Here is a 23,833-nt window from a genome sequence, read left to right as displayed (position 1 = left end):
TGTTCATAAAACATTTTTTTAACTTCCTGAGTCCCGAATTTAAGAATATTAATCCGATATCAGTGCTAAGGTCTGTTATTTCTGTGTAGCGGACTGTGAATGAATAACAGACCGTTGCTATGGATTCTGTTCGGATAACAGACGCTGGAGGAGCAATAAAATCATTTTTAAAATCGATAGTTTAAGTGACTTTTTTTTAAGTAGCCATGTACTAAGTGGAATAATGTACAGTGAGCAGGTTATTACTGTGAAATAAACCACGTCAGGGAGATGCAGGACCTGTTGGGTTTATTTCACAATAATGAGCTGCTCACTGTACATTATCCTTCACATAAATATATATATATATATGTATGTGTATATATATATATATATATATATATATATATATATATATATATATATTTTAACAGCTGTATACTACTAACCCCTGAATGAATGTAAAAGAACATGACTTCGCCATCACAATAATGGGGAAAAAGGCCCACAGGGCGCCACTGAGAGTAGCAGGTTTCCCATAAATTATGTGATATCAAATCGGTACTTTACGAAGCCAACTGGAGTCACTGAGGTACTGATACTGGCATCGGCATCGGAACAACCCTACTTCTAACCACGTGTTCAAACAAACAAACAGCTCAGAGGCACTTTAACCGTATTATGTTCTTTAATCTGGAGGTTTTGTTGCACAAATTTTACGTACTGAAAGTGACAACTAAACAAACTGAAATATAACAGATATATCTGCAAGTAAGATGATATCCAGCGATGGCGGTGGCTGATGTTTATCAGTTGCGTAACATCAGTTTGCTGCCGGCTAAATTGTGGTGTTATTTAGTTGCAGTCAGACTCGTGCATCGGTATCCACCCCCCCATCTTATGTTACACATTTTATCTATTTTCATCTTTTTATCTTCATTTCATCTTACTTTTTACTAGTATTATCGAGTGGGTTTTATCCATGAAAAGATACATTCTACTCTGTTCTCATCTTATCTAATTTTCACATGTGGGTTTTAATCTTCCTCTCACTTTACATTAATTATGGCATTATATTCCTTTTATATTAATTCCATGTCTTTTTTATGTGAAGCACTTGTCATTTCTTTGTTGTAAAGCACTTTGGGCTGCCTTTCTTGCATGAAATGCGCCATACAAGTAAAGTTTATCATTATTATTATAATTATAATATTATTTTAAACACTGTATTGAATTGAATTTCACAACTAGTGCATCCCTTAAATAAAAACAACAGAAAATGTAAATGCCGCACTACTGGACACAAATCAAACAAGAGCTGCGTGATGTGCCCTTGTTAATATCCGCGATGTATAAATAATTAATTGCCATCATATATTAATGAGATAAGATAAAGAGACCATTAAATAAGATTATTCTCACATTTGTACTCACTTGTCAACATACTTACATAACATATGGAGTATTAATATCAACAAAGGTCCCTAATATCTTCAGGAAAAACTGTTTCCTCATTATTATGGTAATGTATTCAGCAAAGTGCTTCAGAAGCTCGACTCCATGGTAATTTTTGTTCTTGAGTTACTGAATGTGTCAAAACACAGACTTAAGAGAGAAATGCGCGGCGTTGCGAAGTTAAGTCACACACAGGCGCAACGTGTGATAGATAAACATAACGTGGTTCCTCTCCAGAGCGTGAAGGTTAAATAAAACATATGAGCTGACAGCTATTACCATGGCGACTGTCCAGAGGGAAGAGCGCTCGGGGAGACGAGGCCTGCATCTCTCTCTCTCTCTCTCTCATTTCTCTCTTTCTTCTCTCCTGATTGGAAGGTGATTGGTATTTGGATGGAGGAGATTCTTCCCCTCGCTCCTGTCAGGCTCCCAGCAGCGAGCCCCGCTCAACAGGACGCCTGAGCAGCGACCAACACTCACACACACCTGACGCTGCTGAAGCCAATTAGTCCACACACACACACACACACTTCGACCAGGCAGATTAATTTAGAAGCAAAGCACGGACTTCACACCAGTCATCAACGCTGTCACATCCTGTACCGTTCTCACTACACGACTTTCTGTCTTGTAATCGGGAATCGTATTCAGACAACATGATTGATGAGCGACAGGAAGTGACACATTACAAAATCTCTCACCAGAGGAATCCCTGATGAGTCTGTCTGGTCTCTTCACTGCATATTTTTGTCAAGTGACATTAGATTAATATTAGATTATTAATACTGGAGCATCAGTGTGCTGCTGAAGCTCATTTGAACGAGTTTATGTAACAGGTCTTCATTCACCCTGACAGGGTTTATTTCACAATAATGACCTGCTCACTGTACATTATCTCATTACATGGCTACTTACCAAAGAAAATAGTGATATGACACAAAATATTTATTCAAATATGATTTTATGGATTTAAAAATAATCTTATTGCTCCTCCAGTGTCCACGATCAGAACTGCATCTATAGAAAGTTTGTTCTTCATAGCAACAATTTTTATACATAGCAACAGTCTGCTATACAGAAATAACAGACCTCAGAATTCTGTAACTGACCAATCAGACTCAAGTATTTAACAAGCGAACTTTATTACTACTTTTTGCACATTCTCCTTCCCTGACACGGCCAGAAATGAAAGGGATAGTCCGGATTTTTTTTAAGTTAAGGTTGTGTGAGGTACATATCAGGAGTCGAGGGAGGTCGACACACCCTCAGTTTGAAGAAGCGGAGAGGAGTATCAGCACAGAAGCTAAGCAATGTGCTGCTGTGAACAGTTTCAGCAGCAAAACATATTTTAGCCACTTTAAAAAAGGCCCATTTAAAAAAATCAATATCAATTTAAGTGTATGGTATATTTAGGATATTTTCATTGTTTTATCTTGCCATCACACAGCCTTTTCTGACGAGAAACTGCCATTATTTAAAAAAAAATATTGCTCTCTCTCGCTCAGCCAGACCCCATTGGCGAAATCAGTAATAATTCCTCATGGAACTTGGGAGTTGTTGGTCTACCACTGCCTTGATTGGTTAGTTTATTTGTGTTATAACACAAACAGAATAACAGATCGAGTCAGCGGTAGACCAACAGCTCCTGAGCTCTGTGAGGTAAAATGACTGGAGTCTGGTTGAGCAAGAGAGAGTGATATCTGGCTTATAATAAGGACAGTTTCCCAAAAGGCTGTCTGATATCAAGGTAAAGCAGTAAAATATTCTACATATAGCATACACTTAAAATGATATTAGTTGGGTGTGTTTTTTCAGTGGCTAAAATGACCCTGTCCACAGCAATATTGCTTAGCTTCTGTCCCGGCGCTCCTCTCTGCTTCGCCACCTTCTGCAGGTAATACACTGACTATTGATGAGTACAACCCCACTTCAAATAATCCAGACTATCCCTTTAAACCTGCTCAATATTTCAAAGAGATCTGCGTGGCAACTGTGAGGAGTGAAGATTTTTTTTTACTGCAGAGCAAAGGCCCATTTGCCTCTGATCTGGAAGGCTTGTGTCACGATCTTCAAAAACTGTCAATGAGTGGAAAATCAGGCTAATAATCTGCACTGTGAGGGAGGCAAAGGGCTGAATATCTAAGGGTTCGTAGGGTGCTGCGCTTTTCTGTGTAAGAACTTAGTGAAAAGAGCCAAGGTAATAATTTATACAACTCAGAACATAAAGATTTTTCTACTTTATCGCTCTATTGTGCAGCTTGTTACAACCCATAACTACCGTCTGACAGCTATGGCTTTCTGAAGACTACAGCATAATATATATAATTTTGTATTCAAGCTGTAAGATAGTTATTTTCCCAGTTAAATGTCAAAGAAATTGCATGTTTTATTTATTTCAGGATGGAAAAAACAGCTGTTAGACTTGGGATCACTGAACTGTCCATTAGGAGAGGACGACATGGACACAGTTCTCTTAGATAATGCCATCACTTTTCACCATGGCAACAGATGTTATTATTAGGGCATATAAGTGGGTCGGAGGTGCAGAGAGGCTTGAGGGAGGATGACGCTTACAATATGGCAGTGCAATTATATGATGCAGTATTTATATATGAGGTATAGAACATTTTCTGGAAAATCAATTAATAAACTAACAAATAAACACATGTGAATGCTTGTTTTTATCTCAGTTAGTGTATTAAACACCTGGGACTTCATCACATGATGCAAAAATCATGCTAAAATTTAATGTTGCAGAATTGTTGACCTCAAGGTCGTATTCCCCACTCCTGCCGTCCACTGAGACCCAGAATATTGCTTCCATGCATCGGTCAAAACTGAAGTCAAAGACAGAAGTCAGTGTGAACCAAACTGCTTCCACACAAAATGCATCCAAAAACCACATTTTCCAAAATCCATGAACTGTTGTCTCATTCACCACCACCTGTTAAACAACATATACTGTATTTTCAAATGCTAAGACGCTTTTTTTCTTTACAAATTAAAACTCGATAGACCGGAATAACTGTCAGTGAAAAAAAAAAAATGTTTACATCTACCCTAACCCTTAAAATCAAAGGTCGAATCAGATTGTGGAGAATCGTGACACCCCTCGTACAGTATTAGTGATTACACTGCTTTTTTGTTAATTTTTTATTTCATTTGCATTACGCTGTAGAAAAACTAAAGGATACTGATGCAAATTTCTGCTTCATCATTCAGGTTCATCATTAATTTATACTACCTGTTATCATCATTATTATTATTATTATTATTGTTATTATTTTTAGGTCAGTGTGTTATGAATGACAGTGTGTGCTCTCTGAGTGAGAATTGTTGTCAATGTTATTGGTCTATTATGATTATTAATATCATAACACAGCAGTTTTAATTTAATTTACTCCCACACAGGGCAATCGTAAGCAGCAGCTCAACATCCTGGTCAAAAAAATATACATGTAATACACACAGCCAAGACAATCAAAGGCTACATGCTTCAAAACTATAGGTGAAATAAAAAAAAAAATGTATCTATATTCAATTTGTATGGAGCCATGTAAATTAGATTATTAACCACAAATGTGACAATTTAATGCACTGTGCCAGAGCTAATTTAAAGTTCATTTCTGTAAGATGTGTTCATGTCACATCAATATACTCATCAGTTTCCTTATAACGTGTTTATTTCAGGCATCAGGAGTTTTGTTTTGTTTTTCTGAGTGAGATTCATGCTGGTCATGTATGAGGAGTTTTAAAAGTGGCTTCAGTTTTGACCGATGCTTGTTTTAGGTCAAAGGCCACAGTTAGACAACTGTAATGATCCATCGATCCAGACTGATATATTGATTACATGTTCAACAGTCCAGTGGATGAGAGCAGCTCCTCTGGGTACTTTGCTCCTTTGTCATGACTTCACACCATAAATTAAGAAAAACTTATCGCTGTTTTGCAGTCTGTGTCTTTACATAGACGTAAAGACGTGGCCGTTTTTAAGATGCGCCACTAATTAAAGAGTTCAGTCATTGTTGAATCATAGTTTAGTTACTTTTTCACACAGGACCCTGAACTGATTCGAGTTGAAATCATATCGTGGCAGACTTTGTGATATCAGCAAATATCCTACCGTTGTCCAGAGAATCGATGTAATGTTGTATCATGATGAAACTTTGGATTTACATCCCTAGTAAATTATATAATCATGTGTAATCAACAAACTACACGACAGCCATCAAAGTAATCATCTCAGAGGTGGACAAAATGAAGACGACTACAACAGCACATCACAAAACAATCACATGCAACAGCTATTGTAATTACAGTGACTCATCCTACTTTGTGGAATAAGCTGTAACAAAAAAAAAAAACTACCTCCCACAGCTGTTTAATCATGACGTCTTGTTTGAAACCTGAGGGAAGCATCTCAGACTCACAGTGGAGGAGGTGCCTTCTGTCATTAACACCCATCGTATGAAATTTCTCGCACAAGATGTCTCTGCATTGAGCTCGCAAACACGCAACATCGCGTCCTGGTAATGGGCCAGGCGGTAACAAACGAACACGCTGGTGGCATCCTGGCGCCCTGCAGAAACATTTTCCAATCGCTGCCAAATTGAGAGAGAAAACAGCACGCCTTATTGCTGTTTGAGGCGGTCGCACCACCAAAACCGCAGGAAGTTTACAAGAAAAGCAGCTGGTGAGAAACAGGCAGTCAGAACCTCTCCGTGTTGTACATCTGTCTCTTTCCTGAGCCGAGACGCTGCACACATGCTACTAATATAATGTCACTGCCGCTTGGGAGCTCTTAACCTGAATTTGTTACTACTGGTAACTTCAAATTTTGGGATTTTTCTTTATCCCAGAGTTTGAGAAAATTCTCCACCGCTGCTGCTTATGAAACCCTTTCAAAAACTAACAGAAGAACTCACAAGCAGCACGATGTGTTTACTGAATGCCTTGATACTGATTGGTAAGACAGAAGTATATGCAAACAATAAAAGACCATTAGCTGTCTCAGCACTTGGAAATAAAGGACAAGGAGGAGATGCTGAATGAGCACAGGTTTACTTATTGAGCACATTTCATGTACAAAGGCAATTCAAATTGCTTTTCATAATGTATAAAAAAAGTTAAAAACACTACATTGGTAAAGCTGTTCAGATTCAAGCTGGATAAGGACGAGAGCTCAGGGTTCAGTCAAGGGTGGTAAAACCTTTTAAAACTAGATTTAAAAGTCCACTGTGCAGGATTTAGCGACATCCGGCTTGCAAATTGCATACACTTTGTCTTACCCTCGCCTTCCAAGCATGTAGGAGAACCTACAACGACCATGAAATTTGTGCAAAATGTGAAAGGCTGTATCTGTCTGTGGGTGAATAACCTGGAACACAGTGTGGCTAACATTAGCAGAGCTAACAGCAGCAGCAGCTGCTCTGCTTGCAGGTTAATGTCCACGTCTGTGCTGAATGTGGTCACGTGTTGCTCCAGTCGAGTGATTATATATCAGTTTATTCTGACACAGTCTACATTCAACATAATTTCCAGAACACTGCCAAACCGCACTGGTTTTATGAGCTGCCATCTGTACAACTTTGCCGATAAAAGAATACAGGGTTGCCTGGGCGATCGGGGCTTATGCGCTTTCAGCATACAGCAGGAGGGGCTGCAGTCTGATGGGGCCGCATCCCCGACTAATGACGGACGGCTGCATAACATCATAGCAGCAACAGTTAACTGACATTGTGCATGAATAAAAGATTGATAAATAGTTTAATCGTGTAGTCGACTAATCGCACACATCCGTAGTCTGTACCAAACCTCGACCTGGAGAACAAGATTTAAATCGCAGCAGTAAAATGCATACATCTCTGCTGATGCTGCACCAATCCTTCTATCAGTCTCACGCTGCAGCTGCATTACTGTCACTCCTGAGCAAGATCCTGCAATTTACTCCCACAGTTTGCTGGTCCTTGACCAACACTCCCTCCGTTTGTCACTTTATTATCAACATGACATCCAAGTTGATTGCAGAAGTTACACACAAATCAAAAGTTAATGGTTTAAGTTTAATACAAAAAACAAGAAAGTTTTTCATCTGTCAACTGAACATGTGTGTATCAGTGTGATACCATATCTCTAGGTGTGTTTCGCTGTGTCCTGCATGTTGTCGCCGTCTTACCGATTCAGTGCAAAGGCGTAGTGGAACTTCACATGTGGATGAGCCACGGGGTCAAAGGTGGGAAGCTTCTCCAGAGTCTCCACCAGCTTCACGATGGACTCATAATCCTGGTCGATAAATAAGAAACACAGTCATGAGCTCCTGTTTCACTCTCAGCCTGATCATCGCTAAGCATTATGGGACTGCTGTCCACGTGTCTCTGCGCCGATGTCCTCCAGACGCTACGACTCATCAGGGAGCTGCTTTGAGGCCAGAGGGAGAGTTTCAGATGTTCCTTCATTCACTCTGTCTGAGACTCGACCGTCTGCTTAACACCAAAAGCACTTCAGTAACTGAGTGGCCCCTTCATCACATTTTTGTTGCTGCTACTTGCCTACATAGTCACTATACCCAAAGCACGTTGAATAATTCAGCACGTCCTCAATGCTTGTTGTTCTAATGAATCATTCATGAGGCTGAGCGCTGTCTGTGAGTGGGAGGATCTGGACGCTGAGTGCCATCGCAATGCAGGGACTAAAGAGCCGAAAGAGCGGCAGATTTAAGACAAGCAGACCAAAAGCTTCGCCCGGAGCTCTCTGCGGGCAGCCTGCCATTGGCCCGTGTTTGGGAGAACGCCGCTCGTAAAGTGATGATGCCGGCAGACTGATCCCGAGGCGGCGACCTCTCTTTAACTCGTACAGCAGGTTTGTACAGTAGCTTCCTCTGTCAAGGTCGGGGACGCGGGCAGCTCACACGGATCATCCGCGCTTAGTTGGCAAATTGTTCGAGCTTAAGAAACGCAGCAGCAGTTAGATGATCGTCTGATGTACCTTCAGAGTTTATCCTCCAAAGTTTCTGAAAGCATCCTGTTCTCAGGGTGTAAAGCACTTTGTCATCTCTGTTTTTAAAGGTGCTACTGTATATAAATAGAGTTATTATTATTAAATTTAATCTGGAGCTGAGAGGTGCATCCTGATTGGTTCATGCAGATGGAACAGATATTTGCTATTTGAGATATTAGTAAATATTGCTTTGGCTGAAAAATTTACTCAGCAACTATAAATCTATTAATAGTTGTAGTAATTTGTAGTGATCAAATATTGCAATATCACAATAAAAATGTCTTAACATTGTACCAGGCTGTGACTATATCTTTACAAGCTTAATTTCATTTTATTTTTATTTTATTTTATAAAGGGGCTGCTACTGATTGCAGCATTATTTCTGTTATGCAGCTGTACGTAATTAAAGCCAAAGATAATTCATGCCAAGTTTTTGCACACGCTCCGGTCATGGTTGGCTGCTTTTATTTCATTTTATTAAAGTTTATTAAATCTTAAATGAAAAAAGCTCAAACTTTCGCTGGCTAGAGCTTGGCATGGTTTAAATTTGCAAATGAAAACCATTTGTTTTTTTGGATTGTTTGTGGGAGAAATCTTGGACTCTGTGGGAGAATGTGACGGGTATTTTTCACTATTTTCTCTGACATTTTAAAGGCCAAAGAAATAACAGACTAATCAAGAAAATAATTACCAGATGAATCATTAATGAAAATAATGGTTAGTTGTGGCCCTGTTGCTTTATTAAATTTACTGTGAGTTATGAATAAAGACTGTGTCCTCATTCTTTCATTTTAATGGATGTGCATGTGTTCTTAAATTCTGTTTGCAGGGGTTTGAACTTTAACCTTTCAATTAGACGTCCGTGCTGGTGTCAAACCTCATCTTTATGAAGCCAAACAAGTGTGAGAACTGTCCATTGGTCCAACAGCCCATAATCTGGACAACCTAATCGTCCTGTTGGACCAAAGCCCCATCTGTCCAACAGCACCTTATCCAAAAATAAAAGCCCACTGCTCCGTTCTTACGGAAAATACACACTCTGACTCTCACAGACGGATTTCTGCCATTTTGCCCGATTATTAACCATCTATTAAATTAATAGCCGACTATTGTGATAATTGTTTTGAGACATTCTTAATCAAAAAAATGTCCAAATTCTCTGATTTCAGCTTCTCCAATGTAAACATTTTCTGTTTTTTCTTTAGCTTGTGGACAAAAGACGACATTTCAGGACGTCATCTTGGGCTTTGACAAACAGTGGTCGACATTTTTCTAACATTTTATGGACCAAACAACTAATCAACTGACCGAGAAAACAACCGACAGATTAATCAATAGTAAAAAGAACTGTTAGTTGCAGCCTTGTTGCCATGGTAACAATAACAAACACTGCCAGAGTCAGGTGACATGCTGTCATGGTAGAATTAATACACACATTTTGTTGTGAAATGGTTGCTATTTTGTTCGATTTAGGCACCAAAAATACTTATTTAGGTTGAGAAAATGGTTTGTACTAGAATACGTACGTAAGTTACTTTAGTATTGTTCAAACTAGTGGGGTTTTGGAATAATGGGTTGTTTGGACAATGACATGACATCTATAACAGTTAGTAGTTGATAAAGAGGATGGGCAGCCTCTCTTTATGGCAAAAAACAAGAAGATGCAGCTTTTCTATCTGAATAAAGTGATTATAATCACGCTACTCGAGAGCAGGCGTACCTGAATGTCCCTGTACGTCAGCAGCAGGTTGATGACGATGTCGACCGAAAGGCACTCCACGTTGTCCAGACGCTGCTGGATGCGGTTCAGCTCGGCGGCCAGCTCCATGCCGGTGTACAGCTCCCGAGCCTTACGGATCTCGTTCAGGATCGTCTCACGGAAATACTGGCTGTGAGAAGGAAAAAAAAAAAAAAAACATCTGAAAACCAGTTTCCATTATGAACAGTGACTAAAACATAATTATAAGCCTTTGTCTGACTCAAAACATATTTTTAGACACAACAAAAGATGATGTTTTCCACCAATCTTTATTATTTTGATAGCTTCCATATAAAAATCCAATTAAAATTTTACTAGTCTAATTGTTTGACGGGGTTTAGCGTCTCCTTGAGGGGCACTTCTGACATGATTGGAGTTTTAAATCATTTCCTATCATTCTCTAGTGAGAACAGTTATTTTCCACTTCAGAAATGTTGTTTAAATATTACCAAGAATTACAGTACCTCCAGTCAAGTGCAATAAGCAGCGCGGTTGTATTAAACATAACTATTTTCTGTTTAATTTAATAGATTATTATGGACAGACAGAGGCAGGTTAACTGCAGATATCTTAAGATATTTCTCAGTGATAGATTTTGTGGATGAAAGCACACAATTAAGACAACGAACTGAAAGCATTTTTTTTTTTTTTTACAAGCATAAAACTGAACACTCTCTTCTCTCATATTCTCTTTGATATTCTTCTGCACACATACAAGTAAATGACCATTTGGAAACCCTTTTAAAATGTAAGTGTGTACAGCCTGAGTGTTTTGATGCAACCTCGCAAAAAGGCCATTTGTTGGATCTCAATTCACAACTTCACAAGCCTTTTTATCACATAAATTTACATTTTCTGCTGAGCTGATGAGATCCTCTTCAAAGATTTTAATTGCAGGTAAATTGCAGCGCTGCCATGTTTAGCCCATATTTTATATTTGTATTTTATTTTGTTATTTGTGTTGGTCTTTCAGAGCTACAACTAACAGTTATTTTCATTATCAGTTAGTCTGTTGAGCACTTTTCACTCGATTAATTGATTAGTTTTTTGGACCATAAAATGTTGGAAGTGGTGAAAAATGTCAATCAGTGTTTTCCAAAGCGTCTTGTTCACAATCCAAAGATATTCATCTACATTATTGTCACAGAGGACTAAAGAAGACAGAAAATATTCACTGCACATCATTATCAATCCCCACAATCTTCAGTGCTGAACTTGTTGTATCCTGTCAGCGATGATAAAGTTAAAGCCTGAATGCCAAATAATTACTCAGCACATATCCAGGGTTTACTTTACGGTACATTAAAACTAATCTAAGGTGCATTAACTGTATTCGTATTAAGTTTACAAGTTGAATTAAACAGTGAGCTGAATTAAACAGAGACTTTTAAGACTGACATTAATTGGCACGTTTGGTGGAGAGCTGCTCCCCACAGAACGACGGGGGGATTTTATTCTGACATGTTAAATTAGCATTTAACCTTTGTTTTGTTTTTTCTTCATTTAATTAACTACCTCTTACTGTCTTAGCTTGATGCTAATGCATAATGGGAAATCCCATTAACAAGCTAACAGAAATTAGCATTAACAAATGTGACCATTTTACTTCACATGGTTAACATAAAACGGCATATATTTCCTCTGATCAGTGCAAATTAACTAATAACTGCTGGCTTCACATTGCTAACTCAATCTGTTATTCCTCTACACTCCGCTACTAAACTATTCTTATCTATCATACAAGTCATTATTCTTATAGCAGGGAGAGATCAATCTAGGCCTAACAGTTTAGTCAAAAAAGTATTTTATTTGCTAATTTTATATGCAGTAAAGGAATGAATCTGCAGAAATAAAACACAGAGGGACTGACTGCCATGTGGTGTGCATTGTTTTAGAAATATGAATCATGATATGTAGTCTCTAGAGGTTTGTGATTCAACTTTTTCACATCGCCTAGTGTTAAAAAAACAAATAAACTGCAATAAATCATTAAACTGAACTGCAATACTTTCAAGATTGAAATAGTTACAAATTGGCACCTAAAAATTGTGAGATAAGTATATCGTTCTAACCCTAATAATAAATCTGTTCCATCTGTGACTTAGCTGACTAAAGTTCAATTAAATCTCCCTTGTACTGAAACAAGGCAACACAGACACTGACTGATGTTCAACGCCAATGTCAACCCAGTACATGACATAAGAAAACAGTTAGGAGCCGTGTCAGTTCATAGCGCAGGTCTCAGCACCGTCAGGCAGAGTACGTTCATCTCCTCTTGGTGGGTAATTATAAATAGCTATTATAAATAGTATAGTCATGCTCCTTCACACAATGTACAGAATGTGTTCCAGTCAGATAGCAGTGATGGCTGAGCTGGAAACTCGCTGCTGAGCTCACAGCTTGTAACAAAAGCTTTATCAAAGTGCACGTTTTTCTCTTCTGCCTGTAAAACCTGAGTCACTATTCCTGGAGCTGAGCTGGAACTAACCGGCTGCTGCATCGCCTGTTGGCAGGAAAGTCTAAAATATTACCCCAGCAACTGAGGCACCGATAAATGTTTATTTATTTATTTTTTTTATTAATGTGGATCACCACGCAAGTCAAAGTTGATGAATGTGCTACATAAAAATAATTACAGCAAGTAAAAAACAGGAAGAATGGGACATTAAAACAAAGGCTTGCTCTCGTGAGAAAGAATCACAGCGCTGCTCAAACATGAACACCTGTGAGGTCAATTCTGATCCACAGGAACTTGAAAAAATCAAATCATCTTCCTCATCTATTATGAACCTACCTCATGATCCAACATACACCTCACCTTGCACGTGTACAACGTGGCTCTGTGTCATCACCTTCAGAGGAACTTCTTGTTAGCAGGAATAGCTTTAAATAGTTTTTTTTTTCTTTTGCTTCCTCATCCTCTAACCAGTTACCTTTCTCTCAGTGTTTCCTTCAACTGAACAGTACCTGAAAGTTCATAGTCATTAACATTTCATGATGGGAAATAACTCTGTTCAGAGGCTTTGTCTGTTGCAGGGAGCACAGTGCTGAGAACACGACATGATAAGAATGGAGATCACTGAATGGTGCACTGTTCATGCACGCGTGTTGCTATGAGAAACGGTCACAGCTTGGTTATAGGCACCAAAATTACTTGGTAAGGTTTAGTTTGGTTTGGTTTATGCACCAAAAGTACTCGATAAGGTTTATTTTGATACGGTTTAGACACAAAAACTATTTGGTTAGGTTTCATTTGCACCAAAACTACTTGGGTAGTTTTAGGTTCCAAAACTATTTGGTAAGATTTAAGGCTAAAACACACCACCGGCGGAGTGGCGCGGTGCGTCATATGATGCGTGTCATGTGTCACACATAGGAAGCGCCGCGCCGCGTCACCCTCATCCAGGCCATCCAGGACCTCAGCATCTCTGAGCCTCCATCTCTCCCCTCAAACAAGCGTCTGTTGTCAGACTGAGCTCCTGTCTGTGCAGGACAGCAGAGACAAACTGTTCTGTAAAAGCGTCTGTGTGTTCAGCTCTCAATCATTTCTAGCTTCTGTGTAATAAAGTTTAGCTTCTTTCCAGTGTCGCTGTGTGAATTTCAGGTTTCTGCTTTATTTTACCACTTCTTCATGTTTGCTTTCAGCTGATAGGAGTCCTGTTAAGTTACTGCAAATGAAAACACTTCCTAAGTTTGTTGCTTCATAATAAAAGCTTTTACATTACAGAACAACGGGGAACTTTTATGTTGAAGAATTTATAGGAAGTGAAACGTCCAGCGTCGGCCGCTTCGCTAAAGACGAGCTCTGTGCTGAGCTGACTTGCTGAGTCAAACTGAGTCAAGACAAACAGAACAAGTGTCTCCAAAGAGGCTCTAGTCTCTTTTTACACAGATGAGAGACAAAGACGAGCAGAGGAAGTTGAGCTGCCATGCGAGCAGAGGGAGAGAAGATCTGCCAGGGGGGACAGACTGCAGGCAGCTGCAGGGAGAGAGAGGAGTTGGAGCACAGTGGGAACAGTTGGAACTACAGTGAAAAGCAAGAAACACAGCAAATGATGTCTGTAGTTGGGTCAACATTGTTTTGAAGTACGAAACAGCTGTTTCTTGGAGTGCAAGGGTGTTTTTTTTCAAGCGGCGGTGACGCTGGGAAATAGGAGAGTGGCATGAAGCCTCGCGGAGCGGTGCAGCGATGCGCGCAGGTGCAGTGTGGGGCTTGTCCATAGAAAATAATGGGGGCGGCTGTTTTGACATGTGGCGTCCGGCCTTTAGGCACCAAAACTACTTGGTTAGGTTTAGCTTGGTTTGTTTTTTTCCTAACGGTGATCATGACTCAACATAACTCAGTGTGTTACTCCACATCACAAAATGAGCCAGTAGCTAATCATGACACATAAAACCACGCTAGCTAAACTCCTGCTAACGGTAACATTAATGAGTGTTAGCTTCACCGAGTAGCAGCACCATTAACTGCCTCCTTTGCCACGGACAAGAAGCATTTATGTGATTTGGTGTGATAAAGCTACCTTTAATCACATGTAAAATTGTATGTAGATTAATTTATATAAAGATATTTTGAATAATAATATTATTCCTCCTGAACCAAGTGCAGTATTTGCATTTTAGGTCTTACAACCTGTAGGTTCTTTATTAATCCAAACATGCTAATTTTATGCATTTTATGCCAGCATTATAACATTTTATCTCTGTTACAAGATTGCCTGAAAACTTTAAACAATATTTCTCAATGTCCCTGCTGCAGTAGTATCATGATCTCTGCTTTTGTAGAGCAGCACTGACCTCAAAAACAGGATATTAATATTGTTAGCCTCCTTGCTCATGTGCTGTATATCTGCCACAATGATAAATTAACAGGTGAAGTAAAAGATATAATAAATGTTACATAGAAACCAGAGAATATATCAGAGAAATGCACAAAAATGTCAGCACAATATATCAGTGTACTTACTGGGAGTTGGCCTGTGACACTTTGAGCAGCTGGATGAAGCGGTCGAGCAGCGGCATACAGATGGGCCCCAGCAGCATCTCAAAGCTGGGCTGCATCAGCTCGGTGAGGCCCTTCATCAGGCTGCTCTCACAGCAGTACACCTTGCTGTGGGGCGTCACCATGTACGGGATGAAGGTGTAGTTGGCCGAGCATGTCTGTTGACAGAAGAGGCACAGAGTTGGAAAAAAGCGATCAGCTTATTTAAGCATAAGAGGACTCTTTTTTTTCACACTGGTGTCAAAGAGGCATCAACGGTATTTTAGCCAAACGTGAGGGAATCGTTTGGAAAAGAGTTGGTCATTAGATTAAATGTCACCATCTACCATTAACAGCTTTCCATGAAATCTGTAGTTGAATCTTCACGTTTGTTTTTGCGGTGCTTCAAAATGACATTGTCTCACAACAAGGTCAATTATTTAGTAGCTCTTTTACACCAACAAGGACACATTTTTAAACCTGATTAAATCATAATTTAACTTTAAATTTTGCTGCACTAAACTTTTAACCTAGTTTAAAATAAAAAAAAAAGTCAATTTAAACCTCAGTTTATTGTACTCTAAACCCAGATTAAATTTAATGCTGTTGCACCAAACCTGCAAACTCCATTTAAACTGTGATCCAGTTTTAACTTTAAACACCGACACTTTAACTCCAGTTGATAATTTGGCCAACAGGTTTTTCTCAAAGGAGAAACTCTGCTGAGCCATCAGGCTAACTAGGCTAGCTAATGTTTTAGCTAGCTAGCAAACAATAAAATGTTTTGTTTAGGAATACAGAAAGAAAGTTACACCATCCGATTTAAACTCTATTTAATTTCAATTCACATCGCTAAACTTGGATTTACTAAACTGAAATTAGTTTTTCTTCACAATATAATACCTAAACTTGAGAACTTTGTGTATTAGCTTATACGCGATACAGACATCACACACTTTTAGTGGGTCATAAGTGATGATTGAAAGGTATTATGTTTATACAAGTCTACACATTTGGGAAATGTTGCATATTATGTCTTGAAAAACTTATAATAAAATGTACCATAAGCAGTTGAAAATATACTTACAGTCCAATAAATTCAAACTTTCATTTCAACTTATTTAAATGAACCATTCACAACACATTTTATAGACACTCTATAGTAAACATTACACTGTACAGGAGGAAGCAGATCGCCTGGAGGAAGTCTGAGCCGTTTCCCCTCTTTGAGACAGTTTCAGGTAATGACATGCGGCTCAGCCTCTGATCTGTCTACACAGACAATAGTGTATTTATGTTGCGATGCCTTCACGGACCAGTCTGAGCAGGCAGCAGTCAGGAGCAGAGATGTGCATCAGTGGTGACAGGCCCATTAGGAGCTGCTTTCTTGCAACCACAAACACTCACAGCCGTGCATTTACACACGTGTTCATGAAGCCCGGTGCTCATGAAAATCAAGCTTCACTGCTCACCTAGTGTAAAGATATCTGCTGCAGCTGTGGAGCTCAGGAGTAATTTCATTTCATGTCTGTTTCAGTTTCTGCTGCAGTTGTGGCACTAAAAGTGTTATTCTTTATTTACTTAGCTCTAATTCTAGACATCTGTGCTTGGTTTGGACATATTTCCGTGTTTCTTATTTGTTTTAACTTCACATTATTCTCCAGCAGTGGTCGTGATGCTCCTGTTGCGGCGGCCCGCCACTGCTGAATAAACACAGAGGAAACACGTGCGTGTGGTGTTTACAGACAGCACGGAGAGAAAAGGCAGGAAATCCACTATCGACATCCTGAAGAAACAGCCGAGGTCTCTTCAAGGGGAGCTATTCCCGGACTGTTAGATGTGTGGCGAAGCACAACATGAGAGCATCTGAAGGCGGCTGGTTGGGCTGTTACCCAGCTGCATCCTGACAGCTTTAATATTCGATCACGGTTTCAGCTTTTCAGCAGCCTCTTTGAGAAAACACACTGCTGCTGCTGCTGCTTCTCACACTGCCAGGAGAGGAAAAAAAGAAAAAGGAAGTGAAAGAGAAAGGTGCGGTGTTGAAGCAATGAAAGCCATCCCCAGATAACTACTTCCTCCTGTGCAGCAGCGGTTCATTACATCACCAGCTGCTGGAGCGGCGGCCGGCGCATGCCTTTTAAAAATAAACCTGTGACCCCTGTTTCTGTTGGGTGTAACCCAGACAGGTTGCACACTCCTGAGGCTAAATTTAGCTCCCGTGTCTTTGTGTGATTCATGCCGTCGCTGGGATCGCATGACGGGATTGTTTTCACAGGCTGATGTATATTTCAGAGCGGCTGCAGGTGATTTGACCTCCGCCGGTCGCTCACAGGTAACAAGTGGAACACATGTGATGGCGCCGGCTCGCGGGGGAACCTGGTGAATGTGACTGAGAGTGAGTCAGTTATTCAGTCAGTGAGTCATCTGGTTGGTTAGCCCAGCCGATGGTCCATCTGTCCGTTTGCAGCTACAGCAGGACAGCACTGGAGCTGCGTGCCCACTCACTCACCTTCACACACACACACACACACACACACACACACACACACACACGCACACACACACACACACACACACACACACACACACACGCACACACACACACAGAGCTGACCACAACTGAATGTTAGCACTTAATTTACATGTCTCCTCAAACACCCATTAATCCATTCAGGAAGTAATCATGACTAATAACCGCCCATGTTCTCCTCCACCCAGGCCTAAAGCTCTCACAGTTTGTACCTGTTGCGGCTACATTCGGCGAATTTACACCGACGCAGACAAAGACATGTGCCCGCAATTACAGTTACTGGATGTACACCAACAGAAGCTAATTACCTGGATTTCCTGGTGCGTAGTTGAATGCACGTTGTCAAATAAAATTAACAAGACATTCTTTTGTAACAGCAGAGGATAATTTATCATTTATACCTGCAGAATGTGTTTTAAAACTTTTGTTGTAATGGCAGGAATAAAATGCATCGGCACAGGGGGTAGAAGGTTAAAGGACAGCTAACTGTTGACTAAACTCCTCCCCCAAATAGTCACTGTCCAATCATACCATAGCATGAATCTTTGATGTCTGAACAGGATTCTGCTGCATTAATGTGGAACAGTGCCTGTGAGTCTGGGAGGAAAAATAACAGGATTACTTTAAGAGAATGGCATTAGTTAAAGGAATATACTGTAAACTTTACTGTAAACAGCTGAGCATCATGGGAAGGTGAAAGAAAAGTGTTGCAGCTAATTGGGTTCTGTTACCACAAAGACACGGCCACGCTTCAACCTGCCCAGCTTTTGTGCTGCTTTGATAAGAAGCAGGGAAATTTAAAAAAATCACTTTGAAGCTTTATCCAGTTCAGTTCAATTTTCTACCATTTAAGTTAAGCTTAAGCTTAAACTTAAATTAGCACATCTGTATTTTATCTCATTATAACCTACATTAATATTCAGACAACACTGTTGCTTTTGCTGGAAGATACTTCGACGATGCAGTAGTATTTCTAATCTAGTGCTTTATGTTTTCCATATTGGCAAAAACAGCCATGCAAAGGCTGGCATATTCACAGTTTTGATTGTTCCATAGTTTTAAAGGGATAGTTCACTGGGTTTAGTTTATTGACCACAAAACATTGTTTGAGTTTCACAGGAAAACAGTGGTGCAGAATCTCCCAAACAATGGAAGTCAATGGTGACCAGTTTTCAAACATAAAAAAACAGCAGAATAAAAACATAAAATGCCTCCATACAGCTCGTCTGGTGTCCAAGTCACCAAAAGCCATGACATGACATGTTGACTAAAAAAATGTTATTTACACCATGTTTTTAGCCTGAATCTTCACTGTAGATCCTAAGACTGGAGCCACGTTCACATGTTCACTGTCTGAACAGTGTGTGTGTGTGTGTGTGTGTGTGTGTGTGTGTGTGTGTGTGTGTGTGTGTGTGTGTGTGTGTGTGTGGTGTGACGATGTGCAAACAGCATGTCAGGACTTTTGAAGACTTGGATCGTGTCAGACAAACAGTATGGAGGCATTTTATGTTTTTTTTTTCTAGCTGTTTTTTTTTTACATTTGAAAAATGGTCACCATTCACTTACATTGTTTGGGAGATTCCCAAACACTGGGTCTGGACCCACAGGTGGGTCACAGGAAATTTTATTTGGGTTGCTAAATAAATAAATAAATAAAGGACTATGGAAGAAATTCAGCAAATTAAAATTTTAAAATGTTTATATTGTCTTACTAATGAGAGGAAATTAAAAAATAAGTTCAGCCTGTTAATTGAGCCTAAATAAATTTATTTCTCATTTATGACGTATTTAAAATGTGTATGATGTCAATAAAATACATCAAATTAACACAATGTGGTGCAGAAATGGCAGTAAAATTGGTCAGGAATGTTTATTTATGCACAAATTAACTCTCCTCAAGATTTATTTATAGGACCTAAACTAGGTCACGATGGTTTGTCACTTTTAAAAAGTTTGTAAAACACTGCTACTGTAGAGTATAGTTGGCACATGCAGAGAGAAGAGCTTCAGACACTCAAAGGGATGGAAAGTGTAAAAAACGTATTAAAAACTGTGCTGATATCGCACTTTTAAGAGCACTTTCACCAGCGCAGAGGGCGAAGAGCACATTCACCAGGGCAGTTAAGTGGCCTAATAGAAGCAAAGACAGAGAACAAAGACAGCGAGTGCATACAAGGGAGATCAGAGAGCTCCGACTCTCATGCGAGTGAGTGATAATCAGCTCTCCTCACACGGCACACGGTCAGTGTCGGAGATCGGGGTTCGTTTCACGCAGCACAGGGCACTTCCTTCCACTCTGAAAAAGCCACTTAGGAAAAAGCTGAGCCTTTCATCTCGCTCCTGAACGTGAGCTCCTGCCTTAATCACACTTTGTTCTACCGCCGAGTGAGTCAATTAACAGAAAATTAATTGATTTTGATAAGTGATTAATTGTTTGAGGTAGGGGTTCTCAAAGTTTTGATTAGCTAGTACCAATTTATGGAGCCGGTTTATCATAGGAAACCCTGTGATTGATCTCATAGTGGCGTTTAGCATTAAAAATTCCTTGAGGACCGAATTTACGTGTTTGCAGATATGGTCACTTTATCTGTTCCCTGAGGTCAAAGGAAATAACAGACACCTTCTCTCAAGGTTTGGAGTTTTTAGTGGTTTCCTGTTATATTTTTAAATTATATTATATTTAAGTTATTTTTAAGTTTCTTCCTTCCTGTCTTTGACCTTTTCTCTCATTTTATGATCACTTGATTATTTTCCCTTTGTATATAGTCAAGTGTAAGTCCCCGGTCCTTTCTATGTTTTCCTGGATTTTGTGGATCAATGTGGTTTTTTGATTATGGCCTACTTCTGTTCCTGTATTCCCGTAAATCTGATTTATATTTCTGTTTGTTATTAAATATCTTAAACTTGTTCTTTCCTCTTTTCAACTCAACTTAACTGCAAAGTTGTCCACCAAATAAAGCACAAGCGCTGATGTCAGAACATAACTTCCTTGACACTCTTGCGGCGCTGCTAGTTGCCATGCAACCTTGTCATTCCTAACCTGACAGACACTGGTTGGGAGGGTGGTTTGAAGCAGTGGGTGAGTAGTGTGTTGAATGTCGGCTACTGAAAATGAAAGCACTGAAATGCAGCGTGTGTTATTAAAATACAAACCCCAATTCAAAGAGAGTTGGGACGCTTTATAAAATGTACACAAAAACAGAATTCAATGATTTGTATTCAACTAAGATATTTAAAACTCAAACTGATAAACTTTGTTTTTTGTAAATATACAGTCATTCTGAATTTGATGGCTGTAACAAGTTTACCGCTGTGAGACATCACCTTTTCCTTTAACAACACTCAGTAAGTATTTGGGAACTAAAGACACTCATTGTTGAAGTTTTGAAACTTCAGGTGTTCAACAGTCTGGGGTCTCTGTTGTTGTATTTCATGCTTCATAATGCACCACACATTTTCAATGGGAGACAGGTCTGGACTGCAGGCAGGTCAGTCTAGTACCTGAACTCTTTTACTACAAAGCCACTCTGTTGTAACTTGTGCAGACTGAGTCTTGTTTTGTCTTGTCCTTTGTGAAATAAGCGGAAACGTCTCTGAAAAGACATTACTCTAAAACCTGTATGTGCCTTTCAGCATTAATGGGGCCTTCACAGACAATCTAGATGGTCTTTTTCCTCTTTAACCTAGAGGACACAACGTCCATGATTTCTGAAAACAATCTGAAATGTGGCATTCACTGCTGGTTTTCAAACTTGCCCCTTACGGGCAGAGATTTCTCTGGATTCTCTGAATCTTTTGATTATATTATGGATTGTAGATTGTGAAATCCCTACATTCCTGCAGTTCTGTGTTGAGAAACGTTGTTCTTAAACTTGGACTATTTGCCCACACAAGTGTTGAACCTCACTCCATCCACGCTTATGAATGGAGGATGCTCTATAATATCCAAACATGACACTGTCACTTGTTACCAGTTGACGTGCAAAACAAGTTTTCAAGTGGTTTTCTGACCTTGTCCCAAACGTGCATCAAATTCAGAATGAATGACACAATAAAGTTTATCAGTTTGACAATTAAATATCTTCTCTTTCTACTGTATTCAATCAAATACATGTCGGGAAGGATTTGCAAATCATTCCATTCATTTTTTATTTACATTTTACACAGCATCACAGCTTTTTTGGACTTGGGGTTGTATAATTCATGCATTTCATGTCACGTTTGGGAGCTGCGCAAAACGTTTGTGAGGGCTGCCGCTGCCCTGCGGGCTCAAGGTTTTTATCAAGCAAAACATTTGTTACTTCCAGCTTTTCAAATGGGAGGATTTGCTTCTTTTCTCTGTTTTGAATCACTGTAAATTCTAATTCTTTTGAGATTTAGACTGTTGGTTGGACAAAATAAGCCATTTGAAAACATCACCTTGGGCTCTGGGAAACTGTGATATGTATTTTTCTCAGTTTTCTGACTGACAAAAACAGAAAGAAATGATTAATGCAAAAAACATCTCTCCACTGATGCAGCTATGGTAGCAATTTAGGGACCCATAATGCTTTTTGGTGCCGTGACAGGGCTCATAGGTGGTTCATAATGACAGCACTATTGGCTTTGTCCTCTACAGCACAAATTGCACTCAGCAGCACAGACACACTACCACAGCAAAACAAGGCAGATTTCAAACTAAAAACATATGTAATATATTTAAAATGACATATGTTTCAGTGGGTGAATCTAAATCAATTTTTGATTCAATATGGAACTACAGTAAAGTGTGAGTCAGTAAAGAACAGGATTTCCTTAGCTTTAAGGCGGCACCTGATTTGAATGCTGCACTTTTTGCAAGTCAAATTTTCAATATGGTTGTGCCTGTTTATGCAGATTGTGCCCATGCAGTGCCTGTAACTCATGAAACAGCTGCCATCTGAGAAAAGCGTCTTGATAATGAAAGAGACGGTGTTTGCATTTTACATTTCTGTGAAACCAAACATTCATCACAGCCTTTTGAACAAAAGTGGGCTGCAGAAGAGAAACCCTCTCTAACACCAAGAAGAGAAACATAAGGTGTTAGACCTTAGCACGCTGCAAAAAAGCATATTCTTTGCACCACATAATATGTGTGATGTGTGAGCAATGGGTGAGTAATGTGTGAAAGGCAAAGGCGAGGGGGGGAAAGATTGTCTTGTGTACTTACAGTGTTCTTCTGGCAAATTATCTCCTGCAAGATGAGAAGAGAAAAATGCACTTAGAGATTTGACAAGAACATTTTCTCCTCAGGGCAAATTTGTTTTGGACACTGTGTTACTGACTAAAAATCTAATTAATGAAATAAAATTCAATACATCACATCTGAGACAGTAACACTTTTTTCAAGAGGACACTTTTTGGGAGTTTGGCTGCTTGGCCAACATCTAATGAATGTTTCTGGTTAAAGGTCGTGATGTAGAAACAGCTGGTCCCTGTCCTGCATCATAGAAAAGTGGAAATCAAAGCTCACATCAGCAATGCAGGTTTCAGAGGACACAAAGAAAGTTTTGCAAATGTTTTTTGAGGAAGGAAATGCATTTGACATATATGTTAGGCCTTAAGGCTTTTTTACATTGAAAACCTCTCAGTGTGTGATTAGAGCCGGGTACTGAGCCGCCATACTTTTATGGCACTGAACTGAACTTCTCATCTGATAACAAACTTTGATACTTTAGGAGTAAATCTCCATGTTGTGGTTTATTTTTAAAGTTGTTAAACAAAATGTTTAACAACATTTATCTTATATCGTTATGAAAAATGAAACTAAAGATTTTGCAAAAGTGGATTTTATAAATTTGGTATTGGAAGAAAAGTACTGTTCAGGAACAAATGAAGAATTTTGAACAATTCATAGTTTTCAGTCACGTGACATGCGCGATGACCTGGAGGGCAAAAACACCTGGCCAGCATGGCGGCTCACACCAGAATCTCCGTAGAGACGCAGCACGAGCCGCTAAAATGTCTCTCAGTTTCAAGCCACAAATATTTGGATCACCTCTAAACTACAGAAAAACAAAGATATGAAAACAAATGACAAATTTTGGGCACTTGCGATCCATATACAGAACCCGCCGCCATATTTGGGTCACTAAAGTCGCTGCCATCATGTGGA

At 39.4% G+C, this 23,833-nt stretch overlaps 1 protein-coding gene across 1 annotated transcript in view; it reads right to left on the bottom strand.

Moving 5' to 3' along the window:
• Nucleotides 1–23,833, bottom strand: part of map3k5 (mitogen-activated protein kinase kinase kinase 5) — a 104,846-nt gene that overhangs the window by 48,044 nt on the left and 32,969 nt on the right. The window contains exons 3-6 of the mRNA XM_084738256.1: nucleotides 22,889–22,912; nucleotides 15,156–15,349; nucleotides 10,151–10,319; nucleotides 7,610–7,716 (exon numbers count right to left, since the gene is read on the bottom strand). Of these exons, the coding sequence (XP_084594382.1) occupies nucleotides 7,610–7,716; nucleotides 10,151–10,319; nucleotides 15,156–15,349; nucleotides 22,889–22,912 (494 nt within the window). The remainder of the gene's footprint in view (nucleotides 1–7,609; nucleotides 7,717–10,150; nucleotides 10,320–15,155; nucleotides 15,350–22,888; nucleotides 22,913–23,833) is intronic.

The sequence above is a fragment of the Lutjanus erythropterus genome, chromosome 15 (assembly GCF_056507025.1).
Source record: "Lutjanus erythropterus isolate fLutEry1 chromosome 15, fLutEry1.hap2, whole genome shotgun sequence".
Classification (NCBI taxonomy): domain Eukaryota; kingdom Metazoa; phylum Chordata; class Actinopteri; order Lutjaniformes; family Lutjanidae; genus Lutjanus; species Lutjanus erythropterus.
Note: the sequence above shows the minus strand (reverse complement) of the source record. Positions and strands in the feature narration are given on the sequence as shown.